This window comes from Orycteropus afer, unplaced genomic scaffold (genome assembly GCF_000298275.1).
Source record: "Orycteropus afer afer isolate SDZICR_OR568_19922 unplaced genomic scaffold, OryAfe1.0 scaffold00100, whole genome shotgun sequence".
Taxonomy (NCBI): domain Eukaryota; kingdom Metazoa; phylum Chordata; class Mammalia; order Tubulidentata; family Orycteropodidae; genus Orycteropus; species Orycteropus afer.
This window is the reverse complement of record NW_006921687.1, coordinates 7,148,104-7,166,186: the sequence shown is the minus strand read 5'-3', so window position 1 is coordinate 7,166,186 and position 18,083 is coordinate 7,148,104. Positions and strand designations below refer to the sequence as shown.

At 38.0% G+C, this 18,083-nt stretch overlaps 1 protein-coding gene across 1 annotated transcript in view; it reads right to left on the bottom strand.

Annotated features, from left to right (window-relative positions):
- DENND5B (DENN domain containing 5B) overlaps window positions 1–18,083 on the bottom strand; it is a 355,051-nt gene that overhangs the window by 90,377 nt on the left and 246,591 nt on the right. Inside the window, exons 9-12 of the mRNA XM_042781291.1 lie at window positions 15,700–15,793; window positions 7,014–7,145; window positions 4,255–4,407; window positions 2,742–2,820 (exon numbers count right to left, since the gene is read on the bottom strand). Coding sequence (XP_042637225.1) covers window positions 2,742–2,820; window positions 4,255–4,407; window positions 7,014–7,145; window positions 15,700–15,793 — 458 coding nt within the window. The remainder of the gene's footprint in view (window positions 1–2,741; window positions 2,821–4,254; window positions 4,408–7,013; window positions 7,146–15,699; window positions 15,794–18,083) is intronic.

The window sequence follows — 18,083 nt, the reverse complement described above, 5'->3', positions numbered from 1 at the left end:
TTTTCCTTTCTGGTGACTGTTGGCTTTTCTTGCTGTTCTTTTTCTAATTGTTGGAGATGTTGGTTTAAAGTGTTGATTTTGGCTCTTTCTTCTTTTCTGATGTGTGCATTTATTGCTATAAATTGGCTTCTGATCATTGCTTTTGCTGTGTCTCAAAGATTTTGGTATGTTGCGTATTCATTCTCGCTTGATCCAAGGAAGTTTTTTATTTCATTTTTTATTTCTTCTATTACTCAGTCATTGTTAAGGAGGGTATTGGTCAGTTTCCATGTGTTTACTCTTTTTCTGTTATCTTCCTATTGTTGATTTCTAATTTGATAGCGTTGTGATCTGAGAAGACACTTTGTAGTATTTCAATGTTTTTAAAATTATTAGGCTTGTTTTCTGTCCTAACATATGGTCTAGCCTGGAGAATGTTCCATGTGCACTGGAAAAACAATGTATATTGTGCTGCTGTTGGGTTAAGTGCTCTGTAGATGTCTATAAAGTCAAGTTGGTGGACTGTATTATTTAGCTCTTTTATGTCTTTGTTGAGTTTCTTTCCAGTTGTTCTATCTTTGATTGAAAGTGGTATATTAAAGTCTCCTACTATGATGGTGAAGTCATCTATTTGCCTTTTCAATTTTGTTAAAGTCTGATTTATGTATTTTGGGGCTCTTTCATTGGGTCCACAGATATTTATTACGGTTATATCTTCTTGTTCAATTGATCCTTTAATCATTATATAATCATTAAAGTCAATTTTATCAGAAATTAGTATTGCCACTCCTGCTCTTTTACAGTTGCCATTTGCTTGATAAATCTTTTTCCAACCTTGATTTTTAGTCTATTTTGTCTTTGTCTCTAAGGTGTGTCTCTTGTAGACAGCATATTGATGGGTTATGTTTTCTTATCCAGTCTGCAACTCTCCATCTCGAGTGGTGCATTTAATCCATTGACATTCAGTGTAATTATCGACAAGTATGAATTGGTTGCTGTCATTTTGTTATGTGTTTTTTCGTGGTGTTCCTGGTTTCTTTGTTTCATATTATTTTCTGTGCTGAGCTCATTATGTTTATGAGTTGTGTCATCATTTCCTTTGTTGCCGCTGTTTTAGTATTTGCTAAATATTTGTGCTTGTCCTCTTTTTTATTGTGAAGGTTTATCATTTTTCTTTGAGATTACCCCATGATTTATAATTTTCTCCCCAAGCTTAGAACAGCCTATCCTATCTTACAACTCTCTTGACTTCCTCACTGTTCAGAAGTTTTGTAACTACACTATTTCCCTTCCTTTTTGGTTTGTAGTTGTCCTCATTTGTCAATTGATGTCTCTGGTTCCCTGTGTACAATCCTGTAAGCTTATTTTACTTTGGATACGTCCATAGCTGTGTTGATTTCTGTGTTATAACATCTTGTGTATTAATGGTCAGTTGCTATTATTGGTTCTCTGTTCAAAGGACTCCTTTCAATGTCTCTTTTAAGGCTGGTCTGGTTTTAACAAATTCCCTTAATTTCTGCTTATCTGGAAATCTAATTTCACCATCATATGTGAGTGACAGTTTTGCCAGGTATATAATTCTTGGATGGAGATTTTTCTCTTTCAGGGTTTTATATGTACCATCCCACTGCCTTCTCACTTGCACAGTTTCTGCTGGGAAATCAGAGCTTATTCTTATTGGTTGTCTTTCGTAAGTAACTTTTCGTTTTTCCCATGCTGCTTTCAGGATTCTTTCTTTGTCTTTTGTTTTGGTGAGTCTGATGATGATATGTCTTGGTGATTTTCTTTTGGGGTCTATTCTATTTGGGTTGTGTTGGACTTCCTGAATAGATGTATCCTTGTCTTTCATCATATCAGAGAAGTTCTCTTCCAACAAATCTTGGACCATTTTCTCAATGGTTTTCTTTTTCTCTTCCTGTTCTGGAATTCTGATTACATGTAGGTTATTCCTTTTGATGGTATCCTACATGAACCTTAGGCATTCTTCATTTTGTTTTGATTTTTTTCTGACTGATCCCTTTCCAAATACATATTCAGGTATTTGTCTTCCATCTCATGAATTCTGTCTTCCATTAATTTGATTCTACTCCTTTGCCCTTTCAATGTGTTATCTATTTCTAAAAATTCAGTATTAAACTTCTGGATTTCTATCTGTAGATTTAGAATCATTTCTAATTTTTCATTTGTTTTGTCATTTTGTTTTTGTATTTTCTTCCAAAATTGTTCTAGGGTTTTGTATTTGTTTTCCTCCATTTTGTCAGTGTTTTCCTTGATCTGTCTGTCAATCCTTTGAAGGTACCTAAATATAATTCTTTTGAATTCCTTATTAAGGAGTTCCAATGTTGCATTTTCTTCAGGGATGTGTTCTGGGTCTGTATCCTGCTCTCTTATTTCTACCTCTTTATCTTGCTTCTTTGTGTGGACAGTGATGGTCTGTTGTGTCCTAGACATTGTGATGTTGTTATATTTAGGTCTCTGCTAACTTTCCAGTCATTTGCATCTGGAAAGTCCTCGTGGTTCCTGGCAAGTGGACCTTTTTTTTTTGTTTGTTATCTTATAAGATGACGAAGCTCAAGTTCAGAAAGATTAAGAAATTTTTCTTACGTTTCATAGCTAGTAAATAGTATGTTAAGCCTGAGTGAGGGAGTGAGAGAAAAAAAGAGAGAGACACAAACAGACAGATAATATCATACAATATTGTCTCCTCATTTGGTCCAATGCTGCCAGTTTTGTAAAAAAAAATTAAACCAATGAACTCTTACCTGGTGATTCTGCAAGATGCTCTTGTTTCTCTTCTCTGTCCTGAAATTGAATTAAATGTGACCACAAAGCCGACTTCCCCTGAAAGTAAAAGGTACATAAAGTTTTCCATTTTATAAGAAATAATTCATCAAAAATAATTTCTTATAAAAATAATTCACATTACACACCAAAGTTCACTGCAGCACTATTGACAATAGCAAAAAGGTAAATAGCCTAAATGTCCAACAAATGCATGGATAAACAAAATGTGGTCGGTCGGTCGGTCGGTCGGTCGGTCGGTCTGTCTATCTATCTATCTATCTATCTATCTATCTATCTATCTATCTATCTATCTATCTAATGGAGTACTACTCAGCCATAAAGAGAAATGAAGATCTGACACACGCTACAACACAGATGAATCTTGAAAATGATCCTGAGTGAAATCAGTCATTCACAAAATGACAAATATTTTATGATCTTGCTTATATAAAATGCCTAGAAGAGAACGTATAGAGACCAAAGTTTATTAGTGGTTCCTCAGAAGGAAGATTGGGCAATCTACTTCTGTAGAGATACCGTCTCGGGAATCCAATGAGGGGTCACTATGAGTCGGAACCGACTCGATGACAGTGAGTTTAGTTTTTTTGATTTAAAAGCAGGCAGAAGGAGGGTGACAGTAAGACTCAATGTTTAGGGGACACTGAGCTTTTATTAAGGGTGATGGAAAAATATGGAAACAAGGTGATGGTTGAAAACCATAAGCGTAAGTAATGTCACTAAATTGTACATGTGAAAATGGGAAGGTACAGATATTTCTGACTTTATGTAGTCAGGGCTGTTTGCACTGGCAACATTATAAAGCACGGAATGGAAAAGCATCTACTTCCATAGAGATGCCACCTTAGAAACCCAAGGAGGGGTCACTATGAGTCAGATTTGAATTGATGACAGCGAGTTTAATTTTGGTTTTAGCAACAAAGAACATGTTTGTGTATACCCATCTGCAAAATGTTTGGATATATGAAATGACAATAAAGGAAGAAAAATAAGGTGAGAGGAAAAAGAGAAAAGAGGAGGAACAAAGAAACATGCATATAACAGGAAAATAAATCAGAAAGAGAGACTGGAGGATTAAAAGCGAAATCATTTGAATTTTTCTACTCTGAATGGAAATACAGTTGACGTTTAAGATTACAAAATGGTAAAGAATTGTTAATTTTGGCTAATAGGTTTTTCCCTGGACAATGACAAAACACATTTAGTGGAATCTACAGTGGATACAGCCTCTGTAATGAACGTGCTGTTTTATTTTACCCTTTCCTATGTTTATCATGGAAGATCCCCAAGCTACTTCCTGGTCACAGATTACATTTTCTTTATCTGGAATTAAAATGCCTGTAGCACATTTCTAATCATCCTGTGACTAAGGAATATACCCTTTAATTTTTGTATTATATCTTTTTCTCCTTGTTATATTTCTTAATAGGGCTCCTAACTGGCCATGTCACCAGGGCCTCTCAAGACTATTACCTGCTTTATCAGCAAGCCGTGGCTCCATATCCTTTCCAGCAGGTCACAGAGGCTGGCGATCAAGGTATTTTCCTCCAAGCCAGTTATGTTTGCTTCTCCATGACCCAGTTCCACTGCTTCATGTCCCATCTTCTCAACCAACATGCGTTTTGTCTGAAAACATCACATGTGGTCACAAGTGTTAGCACAGGTATGAAATAAAAAACCAACATGTCAATTACTAGATTAGGAGGCTGGGATCTTGTCACTTGTCTACTTCCAGTTGCAGACTGTTAATTACCCTGGGAAAAATGTCTTAATCTCTGTAGTCAACCTCCTGGAGTAGTATCATCTATACTTGTACTAGAAGCAGAGAGTCACTAAAGAGAGAGGAAGATAGTATTCGTAAAGCACCCTATGTTGAAAAAATGCTAGGTACAGCAACATCCAGATTACTAACTTGACTACATCAGGGAATTACATCAGACAGAAAATGTACTGTCAGAATCTGGAACCCCACCTTGCCAACACAACTCTGCCTCCCCACTTCCCTCAGCATCTTACCATGCTAATGATACTTGGGCTTAGTTTCAGTTGCAATTAGGCAAAAACCACAGAATGATGGACAGCTCTTAATCTGGGGGAATTTTCTAATTTGTGAGTGAACCAGGCCTCTTTTTTTCCCTTCCTCTTTTCTCTCTTCTTTGCTCATAAGAATGCACCAGAAAGGGGAGAGAAAATGGAAATGAGTTTTAAGTAAGTTAATGTGCATTACTCTCAGCAACTCTTACAAAAATGCAAAGTGAGATAAAACCTAGTTTCTTTAGGGAGGAATTTGTCTGATTCACCATTGCATCCTGATGTTGAAATAGTTCATTTAATGACCATGCAGAGAGTGTACTCAAGTAATTATTGTCAGATAAATGAGTAAAACTACTGGGTAAAATGATGTTTTAAATGTTGTCAATTTGTATTGCTACCTCCAATAAACACAGGTATCTGAGAGGATATTGTTGTATAATACACAGACCTACAACACAGCAAAGGCTGTATATATGCTGTTGAAAGTACAGGCACAGATAAGGATGCACATAGGTGCACTGTCTTGGATTGAACTGTGATAAAAAGAGAGAGAAGTGAGCTGAGAGGAGGGACATGACTACCACCAAGAAGAGCAGGGAGCAGAGGGTATCCTGTGGACCTGGGATCCCTATGCTGAGAACCTTCTAGACCCAGAGGGAGAATGATGCCAAGACATAAGGAATATTAGGCCCACAGATGCTGAAAGGAGATAAGGACTTTCCCCGAGAGACAACAAAGAGAGAAAGCCTTCGCTTTGAGCTCGTGCCCTTGATTAGGATTTTTACTCTCTTACAGAAAATATATATATATATATATATATTTTAAATTTTTTATTTTAAGAGTTTGTTTTACATTCAACATTATGTGTATATTAGTTTCACTCCTCATTTACCATCCCCAACCCTAACCCAGTCTCCTCCCCTCCCTGCCCAGTAACCCCCCACGCCCCCGCCGTGCCTCTCATAGTTATGTACTCCTGTGTGTCCCGCATTTCCTCCACGCGAGTGTTGCCCCTCTGGTGCCCCATGGTCGATTGTTCTAAGAGATGCATTTCCATAGAGTATGTGTGTGTATCACCCTGGTTTGAGTGGTCTGCATGTACATCTTGAGAGCAAGCCCCTGGGAGCGAGCTTTATTCCAGGCCCAGAATGTACCCCAGGACTACTGGGGCTCTCACCAGACTCCATCCAACCAGTAATTCTGATCATTATTGAGTTTTTGGATTTTGTTCCATGTTTTTCCTCCCACTCTATCCAGGATCTCTAGATTTGATCCTTTCCTGAGTGGTTGGCATTGGTAGCCATCTAGTTCTTCTGCTCTCAAGGGTCATCGTGTCCTAGGGTTGATTGCTTCCAAATGCTCGTTTTTTTGCACTCTTCTTCACTTCTGACGATAGGAAACCATTTAGCTGCATCTTAGATGACCGCTTGAAAGCTTTTAAGACCACTGTCGCTACTCACCAATGTAGGATTAGGAATGAGATTTTCATATATTTTGTTGTGCTAACTGAGTCTGGTGTCCCCCAATACTATGGTTCTGAGTAGGTAGATCCGTTGGATCTCTCTCCCACAGTGTCTGGCTGTCTGTGAGGGATTACTCTATATCTTCTCTATTACTCTATTACTTCTCTATTACTCTACGTCTCTATTACTCTATGTCTATGCTGTCTGTTGTTTCTGTAAGGATTGTGGTTATTTTGTATCACTTGTATCTGTGATACAAGATTCTGCTGAATCTATCCTTGGTCTAGAGTATACTCCTGTTCATTAACCCCCATCTGATATTCTCAGATGTTTACGTGTTTATCTGTATCCTGGTGTTTGGTGTTGAGAAAATAAATTTGTTTGTTAAAGCCATCCACTTGTGGTATTTCTGTGATAGCAGCACTAGAAAGTTAAGATAATGCATGAATAGACACAAAATGTCTCTCTTATAAGATGACAACTTTCTTGACAGAGCCTTTGACTAGCTTAATATATGCTCATGTTGGTGAAGAAGCAAGCAATGGCTGAAAAGGTGAGAAAATCTGTGTAGGACTCCCATGTCACTGATCCCGTGGCCGTGCAAGTTCATGACCTCTGTAAGGAGCACATGAAGTCTAGGGAAACTATAGGCTGGAATGGAAGTTAATTCTGCTCATCTCAGCCTCAAAATGATGTAAAAATGAATTTGTCCTATCTCACATCAGTAATACATACCTTCATTCTACATTCTTTTAATAAACCTTCTACAAATTTCCAGTTGGTCTGTGCAATCACTGCAGGAGAGAGGTCTGATAATTTGGGTTGTCTCAGGTTCTTTCCCAAACTTCGTGCCTCCTGCATGTATTTCTGAAAATTAAAGAGCATTTTTAATGTATAAATACCAGATATTCTTATCAACTTAGCCTTACACAAACAGCACAGAAACAAAACAAGATGCAGAACACACAAAAAACAAAACCCGTAAGTGTATATACGCAATATTTAAAGGTTTAATGCATCAAAAGGTAGAGGATGTGCATACTCCCTCCCTTCAAGCTGTTAACCCCTGTGAAATGAAGGTGACAAAAATCCCATCAGGTTAGAACTTATATAAAACAAAATAACTGTTTTAAATGTACATGATAGATACACAGTTAAGATTCAAATGCAGTTTCATCTGGTTTAGTCTTTCAATTGGGAATACCTCAGACTGATTGGGAGCTCCAGTAGCATAGTGCCTAAGGCACTTGACTGCTAACCAGAAGGCTGGTGGTTCAAACCCACCAGCCACTCCTTGGAAGGAAGAAGGGGCAATCTACTTCTGTAGTGATACTGCCTTGGAAACCCAAGGAGGGGTCGCTATGAGTCTGGTCTGACTCGATGGCACAAAACAACAAAAACAACTGCGTACACTGCAGAAACCCAGCCCATTGCTTTTGTTCTTTAGTTAGTAAATTTATAGGAAAAAGAAATCAGTGCATGTGATTAATGTGAGGTACACACTATGCTACCTGTAAAAGCTCTCCTAGATAACTTTATGTTTGCAACAAGACCACAGGGAAGACTCCAAATAATCCAAGTATCTTAGGACCATATTTAGACTGCTGTTATTATTGTTGGGTGCCATCAAGTTGATTCCGACTCACACTGACCCCATGTGACAGAGCAGAATTGCCTCATTAGGTGTCTGGACTGTAATCTTCTCAGAAGCAGATCACCAGGTCTTTCTTCCATAGAGTTGCTGGCTGGATTCAAATAACCAATCTGTAGGTTAGTGGCTGAAGGTTTAACCATTTGTGCCACCAGGGCTCCTTATATTTAGAGACAAACTACTCTAAATTATATGGTATAACTAACAGTATGATAGGTGAAAACAGAGAGATTGCAATGAGCATAACATTATCCTCATTATCTTAAGGAGACAATTTGGTATTATAAGAGAAAATATGAAGCAAGCATTGATCTATCGGTGGACAGCTGGGTAAACAGGCTCAATGATCAGGTATATCTAGACGGGGGGAGTGTGCACATGACAGTGTATGGGGTTGGCAGATGTTTCTACATGCATGTTTGTATGTGCTGTAAGAATGTCTGGGTTTATGGTAGAGCTGACAAGGGGCAAGGGGAATGAGGGAATGAGTAGCCAGACCTGTGGGCTCGGGACCATGGTCACAGGGGACATCAAGCTCAATTGGTATAACATTCACAAAAACATTGTTCTATGTTGTACTTTGGTTGAGTAGTGACTGGGGGCTTAAAGCTTGCAAGTGGCCATCTAGATGCAACAATAGGTCTCTTCTTGTCCAGGGCAAAGAAGAACTAAGAAAACCAAAGATGCATAGAAACAATTAGTCCAAGGGACTAGCACACCATGCAGTCCTCAGCCTATATGATCATGAGACCAGAAGAAATAGATGGTGCTCGGCTACCACTGTCAACCACTTGGAGGTGCCATCAGTGCAGGAGACCCTGAATAGAGTAGGAGAACAATGTGGAACAAAACTCAAAGTCTTAAAAAAAAAAAAAAAACCCAGGATTGCTGATCTGATAGAGCGTGGGGAGATTCCTGAGACTATGGGCCCTAGGTACCCCTCAGGTCTGAAACTGAACTCACTCCTGTGGCTTCCAGCCAAACAACAGACAGGTATATAGGGTGAATATTTACATCAGGTAGATACACTTCTTGGAGCGATCAATTTTATAAAAAAAGAAGGGCAGTGTTTGCACAGGGAGACAGATGGGGCTGGGGGTAGGAATGCATGGGAGGGAAGGACATAGGGAAGCAGTTACCACAGGGAGGAAGTGGGAAGACAAAAGCTGTTATATTGTGGGAATTGCAATCAATGTCATGAAACGAATGTGTATGAACTGCTGTATGGAAAATGAATTTGCTATGTAAACTTCCACCCAAATCACAATTAAAAGAAAAAAGAGAGAGAGAGAGAGAGAGAGAAAACCCCTTGATTCTTTAAATAAAAGGTATTTTGTATACTTAATATACTTTGCTTTTGGAAGAAAAGCAATCTGCTAAATCTGGTACAAATAACAAAAAAAATTCTCCTGATGAAAGGCAAGATTAACAAAATCTCTCATTTCTTTCCAGTTCAATCATTTCTAAGGACAGATTTAAAAATCAAATGGACTTTATTAACATTGAGTTCTCACAGCACTTGTGTATACCTTCTTTTGTTCCAAATCGTTTTTAGGAGGTCAATAAAAGAAGGGAAAATTGAGAATGAGAGAACTATTGCCACTAGGGAAATGTAACAAGGTCTACAGTAACATTCTGAACATTAAACATTCGTTTTCAAATAACTGACAGTAGGAGATGAGAACAGTGCCAGAAAAATCAACCTGAGATACAGGGAAGGCGCTTCCACATGAGAACTGGAATATTTTTGCTTCCTATAGTTTCAGGTTATATGAATGTTACTTGGAAAATCACAAATCAGACATAAAAGGTTAGTAAAAACCAATGATAATTGTTAAATGTTAAAAAGGTTCTGTTCTCTTTCTGCCTCAACTCCTCTATCTTTTGAACTTGTGCAGAGACAGAATACAGGGAGAACCACTATAAGCCTCAAGTCGTAAGAAGAGCTGAGTTCAAACTTGGCTTAGGAAGAAATACACTGGCTAGAAGAAAAAGAGTGAGGAACATAGTCAGGAAAGAGGCTGGGAAGAAATCTCTAGCAGTTGTCTCTTTTCCTGAAATATATAATTAGATTTTTAAAAGTCAATAATTAGATAAAAAACTAAGCTGTGTTTAAAATTTATGTTCCATTTTATAAATGAAAACAAGCTTTTAGTTACCATATTTATCAAATACCAATGTACACAGCTATAAAGCCCTATGCAAAGTCTTCTTCTAAGCATGCCTGCTGAAGCCACAGAACCAGAAACATTCCAGAAACGCATAGAAAGGATACAGGGGGTGACACAAGGCTTTTCCACAAAGCAATAGGTAAGGCTTTGTGTTTTTGCATATTGTAAAAACAGAGCAATATCTTTTTCCCCCCCCCCACCACTTTTATTGTGGTGAAAACATATACAACAAGACATTTGCCAATGTAACAACTTTCACATTTACAGCTCAGGGCCATCAATTACATTTTTCATGTGCCACCATTATTGCTAACCTTTCCCAAAATATTCTACCACCTATCAGCATAAACTCAATGCCCCAAACAAAAGTTTTCCCCTCCCCCTCCTTCCTATCCCTGGTCAACACTAATAATCTTTGGTTTATATATATATATCTTTTTTTTTTTCCCCCAACTTATCTAGAAACTTTTCCTCCCCTTCCCTCCCATCCCTGGTAACTAACAAAGAAAGTTTCTGTCTGTGTATAAACCTTTCCTTGATGTTTTACAATAGCAGACTAATACAGTATTTGTCCTTCTGTGATTGACTTATTTTACTCAGCATAATGTCCTCCAAGTTCATCCACATTATACGGTGTTTTGCAGATTCTACATTACTCTTTAGGGTTGCACAGTATTCCATTGTGTGTATGTACCACAGTTTGTTTACCCATTCCTTGGTAGATGGACACTTAGATTGTTTCCATCTCTTTGCCGTTGTGAACAGTGCTGCGATGGACATGGATATGCATTTATCTATTTGTGCCTTGCCTCTCACTTCTTTAGAATATGTACCTAGCAATGGCATTGCTGGGCCAAATGGTATTTCTATCTCCAACTTTTTGAGGAATCGCCATACCGATTCTCACAGTATCATTTTACAGTCCCACTATCAATGTATGAGAATCCCAATCTCTCCACATCTTTGCCAGCATTTGTTATTTTATGTTTTGTTGAACTTTGCTATTAGTGCTGGGGTGAGATGGTATCTCATGGCTGTTTTGATTTGCATCTCTCTAATGGCTAATGATCATGAACATTTCTTCATGTATTTGTTGGCTGCCTGAACATCATCTTTGGTGAAGTGTCTATTCATGTCTTCTGCCCATTTTTAATTAGACTGTTTATCTTTTTGATGTTGAGGTGTTGGAGTCTTCCATAAATTTTAGAGATAAGTCCTCTGTCCAATACGTCATTGCTGAATATTTTTTCCCAATAAGTTCTCTTTCGAAGAAGTCTTGTGATGCATGTAAGAAGTTAATTTTTAGGTCTCATTCATCTAGTTTATCTTCTGCTGTTTATGCATCTTGGGTTATACTTGATAGTCCATTTATGCCATAAATGAGGGCCACTGTGCTTGTCCTGACTCTTTGATTAACTTTATAGTTTTAGGTTTCACATTTAAGTCTTTGAGCCATCAGGAGTTGGTTTTTGTGTATGGTGTGAGGTATGGATCTTGTTTCATTTTTCTGCAAATAGATATCCAATTCTGTCAGCACCACTTGTGAAAGAGACTATCTCTTCCCCACTGAATGGATTTCAGCCTTTGTCAAATATCAACTGAACATAGGTCAATGGATCTACTTCTGGGTTCTAAATTCTGTTCCACACTGGTCTATGTGTCTGTCATTGTACCAACACCAGGCTGTTGTGACAACTGTGGCTGAATTGCAGGTTTTGAGATATGGGAGTATGAGACCTACTTTGTTCTTCTTCAGGAGTTCTTTGCTTATCCGAGGTCTCTTTCCTCTTTTTCCATATAAAATTAGTGATTGTTTTCTCCACGTCTTTGAAGAATACTGATAGAATCTGGATCAGGATTGCATTGAATATATAGATTGCTTTGTAGTACTGACATTTTCACGATGTTTACTCTTCCTATCCATGAACATGGTATCTTCTTCCATTTATGTGTATCTCTTATAGTTTCTTAAGGCAGTGTTTTGTAGTTTTCTTTGTATGTCTTTTGTGTTCCTGGTAAGATTTATTCCCAAGTATCTTATCTTTTTGGTAGCTATTGTAAATAGTATCGATTTCCTTATTTCCTTTTCAGAGATCTCTTTGCTGGTATAGAGGAACCCAACTGATTTTTGTATGTTGATCTTGTATCTTTCCACTATGCTAAATCTTTCAATAAGATGCAATAATTTTCTTGCTGAGTCTCTTGGGTTTTCTGTGAACCGTCAGCCTTCTGGTTATCAGTTAAGTGCTTTAGGCACTACACCACCAGAGCTCCCATACAGGATCATATCATCTACAAAGAGGGATAGTTTTACTTCTTCCTTACCAATTTGGATGCCTTTGACTTCCCTTTCTTGCTTTATTGCCCTGGCTATGACTTCTAATACAATGTTGAGTAGAAGTGGAGATAGAAGGCATCCTTGTCTCATTCCTGCTCACAAGGAAAGCAGAGCAATGTCTTTAAAGTCAACAAGAGGTGATAACAATATTACTTGCTTTGGGGTAGATGAAGGAAAAGGTGTACTTTAAGATGAAAAAAATGGAGATGAGAAACCATAAACAATGAATAATGTTCATTTCTTCAAAGAAGAAATTAACTCCAGATTTATTGTGCTTTCTATTATGATCTTCATTTATGTCAAAGCCAAAAGCAATAAACCACTAGAAACTACCTATAAAAATATGTTCTATTATTCAATATAGAATGAGCCCCGGTGGTACAGTGGTTAAACCATTCGGCTGCTAACCAAAAGGTTGGTGGTTTGAACCCACCAGTTGCTCTGTGGTATAAAGATAAGGGAGTTTGCTTCCATAAAGACACCCAAACCGAACAAAACTCACTGCCATTGAGTCAGATCCGACTCATAGCAACCCCTCCTTAGGTTTCCAAGGCAGTATCACTATGGAAGTAGATTGCCCAATCTTCTTTCTGAGCAGTGGCTGGTGGGTTTGCCTTGGAAATCCTATGGGTCAGATCTACTCTGTCCTACAGGGCTGCTATGAGTTGGAATCGACTTTATGGGCCTGAGTTTGGTGGTTTGGGGTATTCAATACAGAGTGGACTAAATGCTCTTCAGGCGCTCTGGTGGTGTAGTGCCTAAGACAAATGACTGTTAACCAGGAGGCTGGTGGTTCAAACCCACCAGCCACTCCTTGGAAGGAAGACTGGGCAATCTACTTCTGTAGAGATACTACCTCGGAAACCCAAGGAGGGGTTGCTATGAGTCAGAACTGACTTGATGGCAGTGAGTTTGGTTTGATTTAACTGCTCTTTAATACCAAGCTCTTCATGAATTTTCTAATAAATACACTAGTTCTTTATCTGGGGCTGACTTATAACAAAAGACCTTATAAAGTTAAATAGATTTAAGCTAATATGTCTAATTGGGAAAAAAAAAAAAAAAAAAGTACAAGAAAGAGTCCTAAGTTATTTCTGCCCTTGGGTGACTAGCTATTTAGTACAAGTTGGTATGTAGGAGTAGTGGGAAGAATACAGGCTTAGAAGGCATGAGTCCTGACTCTAGGTACAGCTCTGGCCTTGTGTGTCTGTTTAAATTGGCTAAGTCAGGTTGTCAAATTATCCGAGATGAACCCTATGGTTCTTCTTATCACTAAGATTTTATAGTTGATAACTAGATTTTCTGACTACATAAATACAGACTAAGAGGGGTGTGGTGTAGTAAATTATGTAGTGTGGCTTTTCTACCCATAAGTCTTTGTAAACTCCAAGGTGGGAATTGCTATGAGCAACTGAGGAGCTCCTGATTGCTGAAGTTGTCCACCTGAAGTATTTCTGTTGGGAGTGGCACAAAACAATGTTCTGGGAGGTGCCCACTCTCTCTCAGGTGCTTAGAGTTCTGATGCTGTGATTGGCTAGTTTGACCACCCTGCCGGGCAAAAAAGGAGGCCTCCTAGAGGCAGAATGCTCTCTCACTGCTGGTTGAGGAAGACGTGCTGCTGAAAGAGACACGCATCCCAGAAAGAGACACGTGCTGCTGGGAAAGAGGGCAAGAGACATGCACTGCTGAGTGAGACACCGAGGGACCAGCAATACTGGGAAAGAGACTGTGAGAGACTGTTGGCTGAGGGACGGTGGTATGGGAGAGAGACTAAGCATTCTTCCTGAACTTGAGTTGTAGCCTGGTGCTTCCCTAATAAACCCCGTAATCCGTGAGTTCTGTGTGGCCACTGCAGTGAATTATCGAACCCAGAGGAGAGATGGTGGGTGCTTTGGGAGGAACGGTTGGAGAAAGGGCTGGAGGGAGGCAGCATGTCCGGCCTTGCAGGAATAGGCCTTGGGCTATTGATGGTAATCCTGTCTTCCTCTTGTGGGATTAGAGGAGGTCAGAAGATATGGCCTCCTTGTCTTTTTAGTAAAGGGCAAATTAAAAGGCTATGGAGATAAAATCCAGCAAAAGTAAAGTTATTTGAATATAAGAAACTTCTTCAAAATCTTTTTTCTTTTCAACTTTTATTAGCACACTCCACCACAAATAGTTACCAAACACAAGAGGAAGTGGGGTTATGGAGAGGCTGAGAATTCAAGTCACAAGGTGATGTGAGGTATTAGAACTATGTGCCCTTACACACGTGTAAAATTCAAGTGACACCAAAGACAAGATTTGGGAACATCTAGCAAAGCACTTTCAGGCAAGGAACATACCAGGCAGCACTCAGAGAAGGATTTTTTAGGAGGTCGTGCAGGAGGAGGTGGACCCTGATCCCACTCCCAGAATGCCATGGAGTTCTGACAGACCGAAAGCTCCCCTGAAGGCTAAGAGCATGGAGACGTGCCAATGATAGAAAAGCAAAAAAGAAAAGGACAGGGGAAAGAAACAAGCAAAACAAACACGCATATGATAAAGTTACAGCAAAATGGAGAGGAAGAGAAGAAAATACAGTAGCGCAAAGAAAAGCACTAAACAGGTTATGCTTCAGTTCTTAAGAAAATATTTAAAATAATTTAAATGTATGAAGACATTAACAAAAAACAGCAGATGTTTGGAATGATGTTTTCTGCTTTATTTCTACACATTTGAGTTCAGAAAATAGTTAAGAGATCTTTTGATTGCATTATTGTTTTGACCACAAATAAACAAAAATTACTTATAAGCATCTGAATTTGTAATTATGGTTTCATTTTCAAATTGTACAAATAAAGCATAAGGATCTCAACTTAAAAATAGTTTTTTAAAATACTTTTAAAAGTGGTACCAGAAAGTCAAGGACATAGCACAGGTAAATAAATCATAGAATCATAGACATTCTTAAGTTTGAACCATTGTATATATATAACACATTTACCTATATATTAGTTAATGCTTAAATTATGTATTGACCAAAAATTTATCTGAAATTTGGTGTGATACACAGAGATTTGTTTTAGATGTATTGAAATTACAAAATTATTATTACGTTTTTAAAAAGATGCTTCCTGCTCTAAGTCAGTAAAAACAAGGATTCATATTTTAGAGTATAACTGGGGCTTTTTTTAAAAAGAACATGAAAGAACCTACACAATGACAGAACACCTGCTCGGGTAAGTAAGCCTAGTTCATAGCTTTCCACATAAAAGGAATCCAGGAAAGCAGATGACATACCTCCCTCAAGTCATTGTCTAGTCCAATATGCTCAGAATGCTGGCGAAGGCGTTCTTTTCTACGCTGTGTGGTGGCACTTCGACTTACCCAGCGACTGAAAAACCAAGCACATACAAGAAAGTGTAGGTTAAAACAGACAAATAAGATGTGGTCACTTATCTTGAAAACAGAAAGAATGACTAGTTCAACACAAAAGTCTCACAGTACTTAGTTTTCAATTTTTTGTGTTCTTTTAAAATGAAACAGCTTTATTAAGCTGTAATTCACATATCATAAAATTTACATATTTCAAGTATACAATTCAATGGTTTTTAGAATATTCACAGTTAAGCAATTAGCACATCAACATACTTTAAAACTAAGGTTAAAAAATGCACAGTATCACTACACTTTTGCCATATCTTAATTGAGTTAATTGATTGATTGTATTAAACATATAATATGGATGCTTTGATTTGCTCAAAGTAAGTATTAAGGGTGAACTTTTTTCTTTTTTTAACATGAAGAATAATATTCTCAAAATCCATAAGCATAGAACACTAGAATTAAATAATTTTTGGATTTTGAGAATATTCTCCTTTGTATCAAAAAAGGAACCTTAGTGGTACAAAAAAGTGCAGCCAGAATGCTCCTTGGAAGCAAGAATGGCCAGACTTCGTCTCACCTATTTTGGTCATGTTGTAAGGAGGAACCATTCCCTGGAGAAGGATGTCATGCTTGGTAGGGTGGAGGGTTGACGAAAGAGGGGGAGACCTTCAACGAGATGGATTGATACTATGGCTGCAATGATGAGCTCAAGTATAGCAGGGATTGTGGGGCTGGCGCGGGATCGGGCAGTGTTTCGTTCTGCTGTGCATGGGGTCGCTATGAGTCGGAAATGACTCGATGGCACTTAACAACAACAACAACAATAGTGGTACAAGGTCATGGAACAAAATCAGTTGGGTTCCTACACATCAGTAATGAGAAATCTGAAAGGGGAAGTAGGGGAATAATTCCATTTACAATGGCATGTAAAAGAATAAAGTACCTAGAATAAATCTAACCAGTGATGTTAAGGATTTATACAATGAAAACTGTACAAAACTGATGAAAGAGATTAACAAAGACTTAAATATGTGGAAAGATATTCCATGTTCATGGATTGAAACACTCAATACTGCTGTCAATACTATCCAAAGTGATCTACAGATTCACTGTATTTCAGATCAAAATTCCAAAGCCTTCTTTAAAGAAATAAAAAACCAATCCTCAACTTTATATGGAACAGCAAGAGGCCCTGAACAGCTAAAACAATGTTGAAAGAGAGGAACAAAGTAGGAGGACTCACACTTCCTGATTTTAAAACATACAATACAGGTACAGTAATTAAAACAGCTAGGTACTGGTATAACAGGAGACATGGAGACCAGTGGAACAGAATTGAGATTCCAAAAATAAACCCACACATCTATACTCAACTTATTTTGACAAGAGTGCTAAGTCCATTCAAAAGGAAAGAAGAATCTCTTAAATAAATGGTGCTGGGAAAATTGAATTTCCACATATAGAACAAGGAGACAGGATACATGCCTCATACCATATACAACAACAAACTCAAAATGAATTAAGGACCTATATGTGAAAATTGGGAGCTCTGGTGGCATAGTGCCTAAGGCATTTGACCGCTAACCAGAGGGCTGGTGATTCACACCCAACAGCTATTCCTCAGAAGGAAAACTGGATACTCTACTTCCAGAGATACCACCTCAGAAACCCAAGAAGGGGTTGCTATGAATCAGGACCGACTCGAGAGCAATGAGTTTGGTTTGGTGTTTATGTGAAAATTAAAACTATAGATAAATTCTTAGAAGAACAAGCAAGGGCAATGTTCTCAAGTCTAGCTCTGAATAATGGACTTTTTAAATAAAAACAACAGATGCACAAACGGCAAAAGACAAAATAAATGAGACCTTATAAAAATTAAAAACTTTTGTTCATCAAAAGACTTTACTTAAGAAGTGAAAAGACAAGTTATTGACTAGAAAATATGTTCAGAATTCATATATCCAACAAGAGTCTAATAACCAAAATATATATATACAAAAAGACAACACAATCATAAAATGAGCAAAGGACTTGAACAGACACTTCATCAAAAATGACATTCAACTGGCCACCAAACAGCTGAAAAAGTGCTCAGCATCATTAGCCATCCGAAGTCAAACCAATAATACTGCCAGAATCGATTTTGACACATAGCAACCCCCACAGCACTTCCAAGGCTGTAAATCTTTTATTTATTTATTTATTATTGTGATATGGGTGAAGATTTACAGAGCAAATTCACTTTCCATACAGCAGTTTATATATACTTTGTCTCATGACATTGACCACAGTTTACC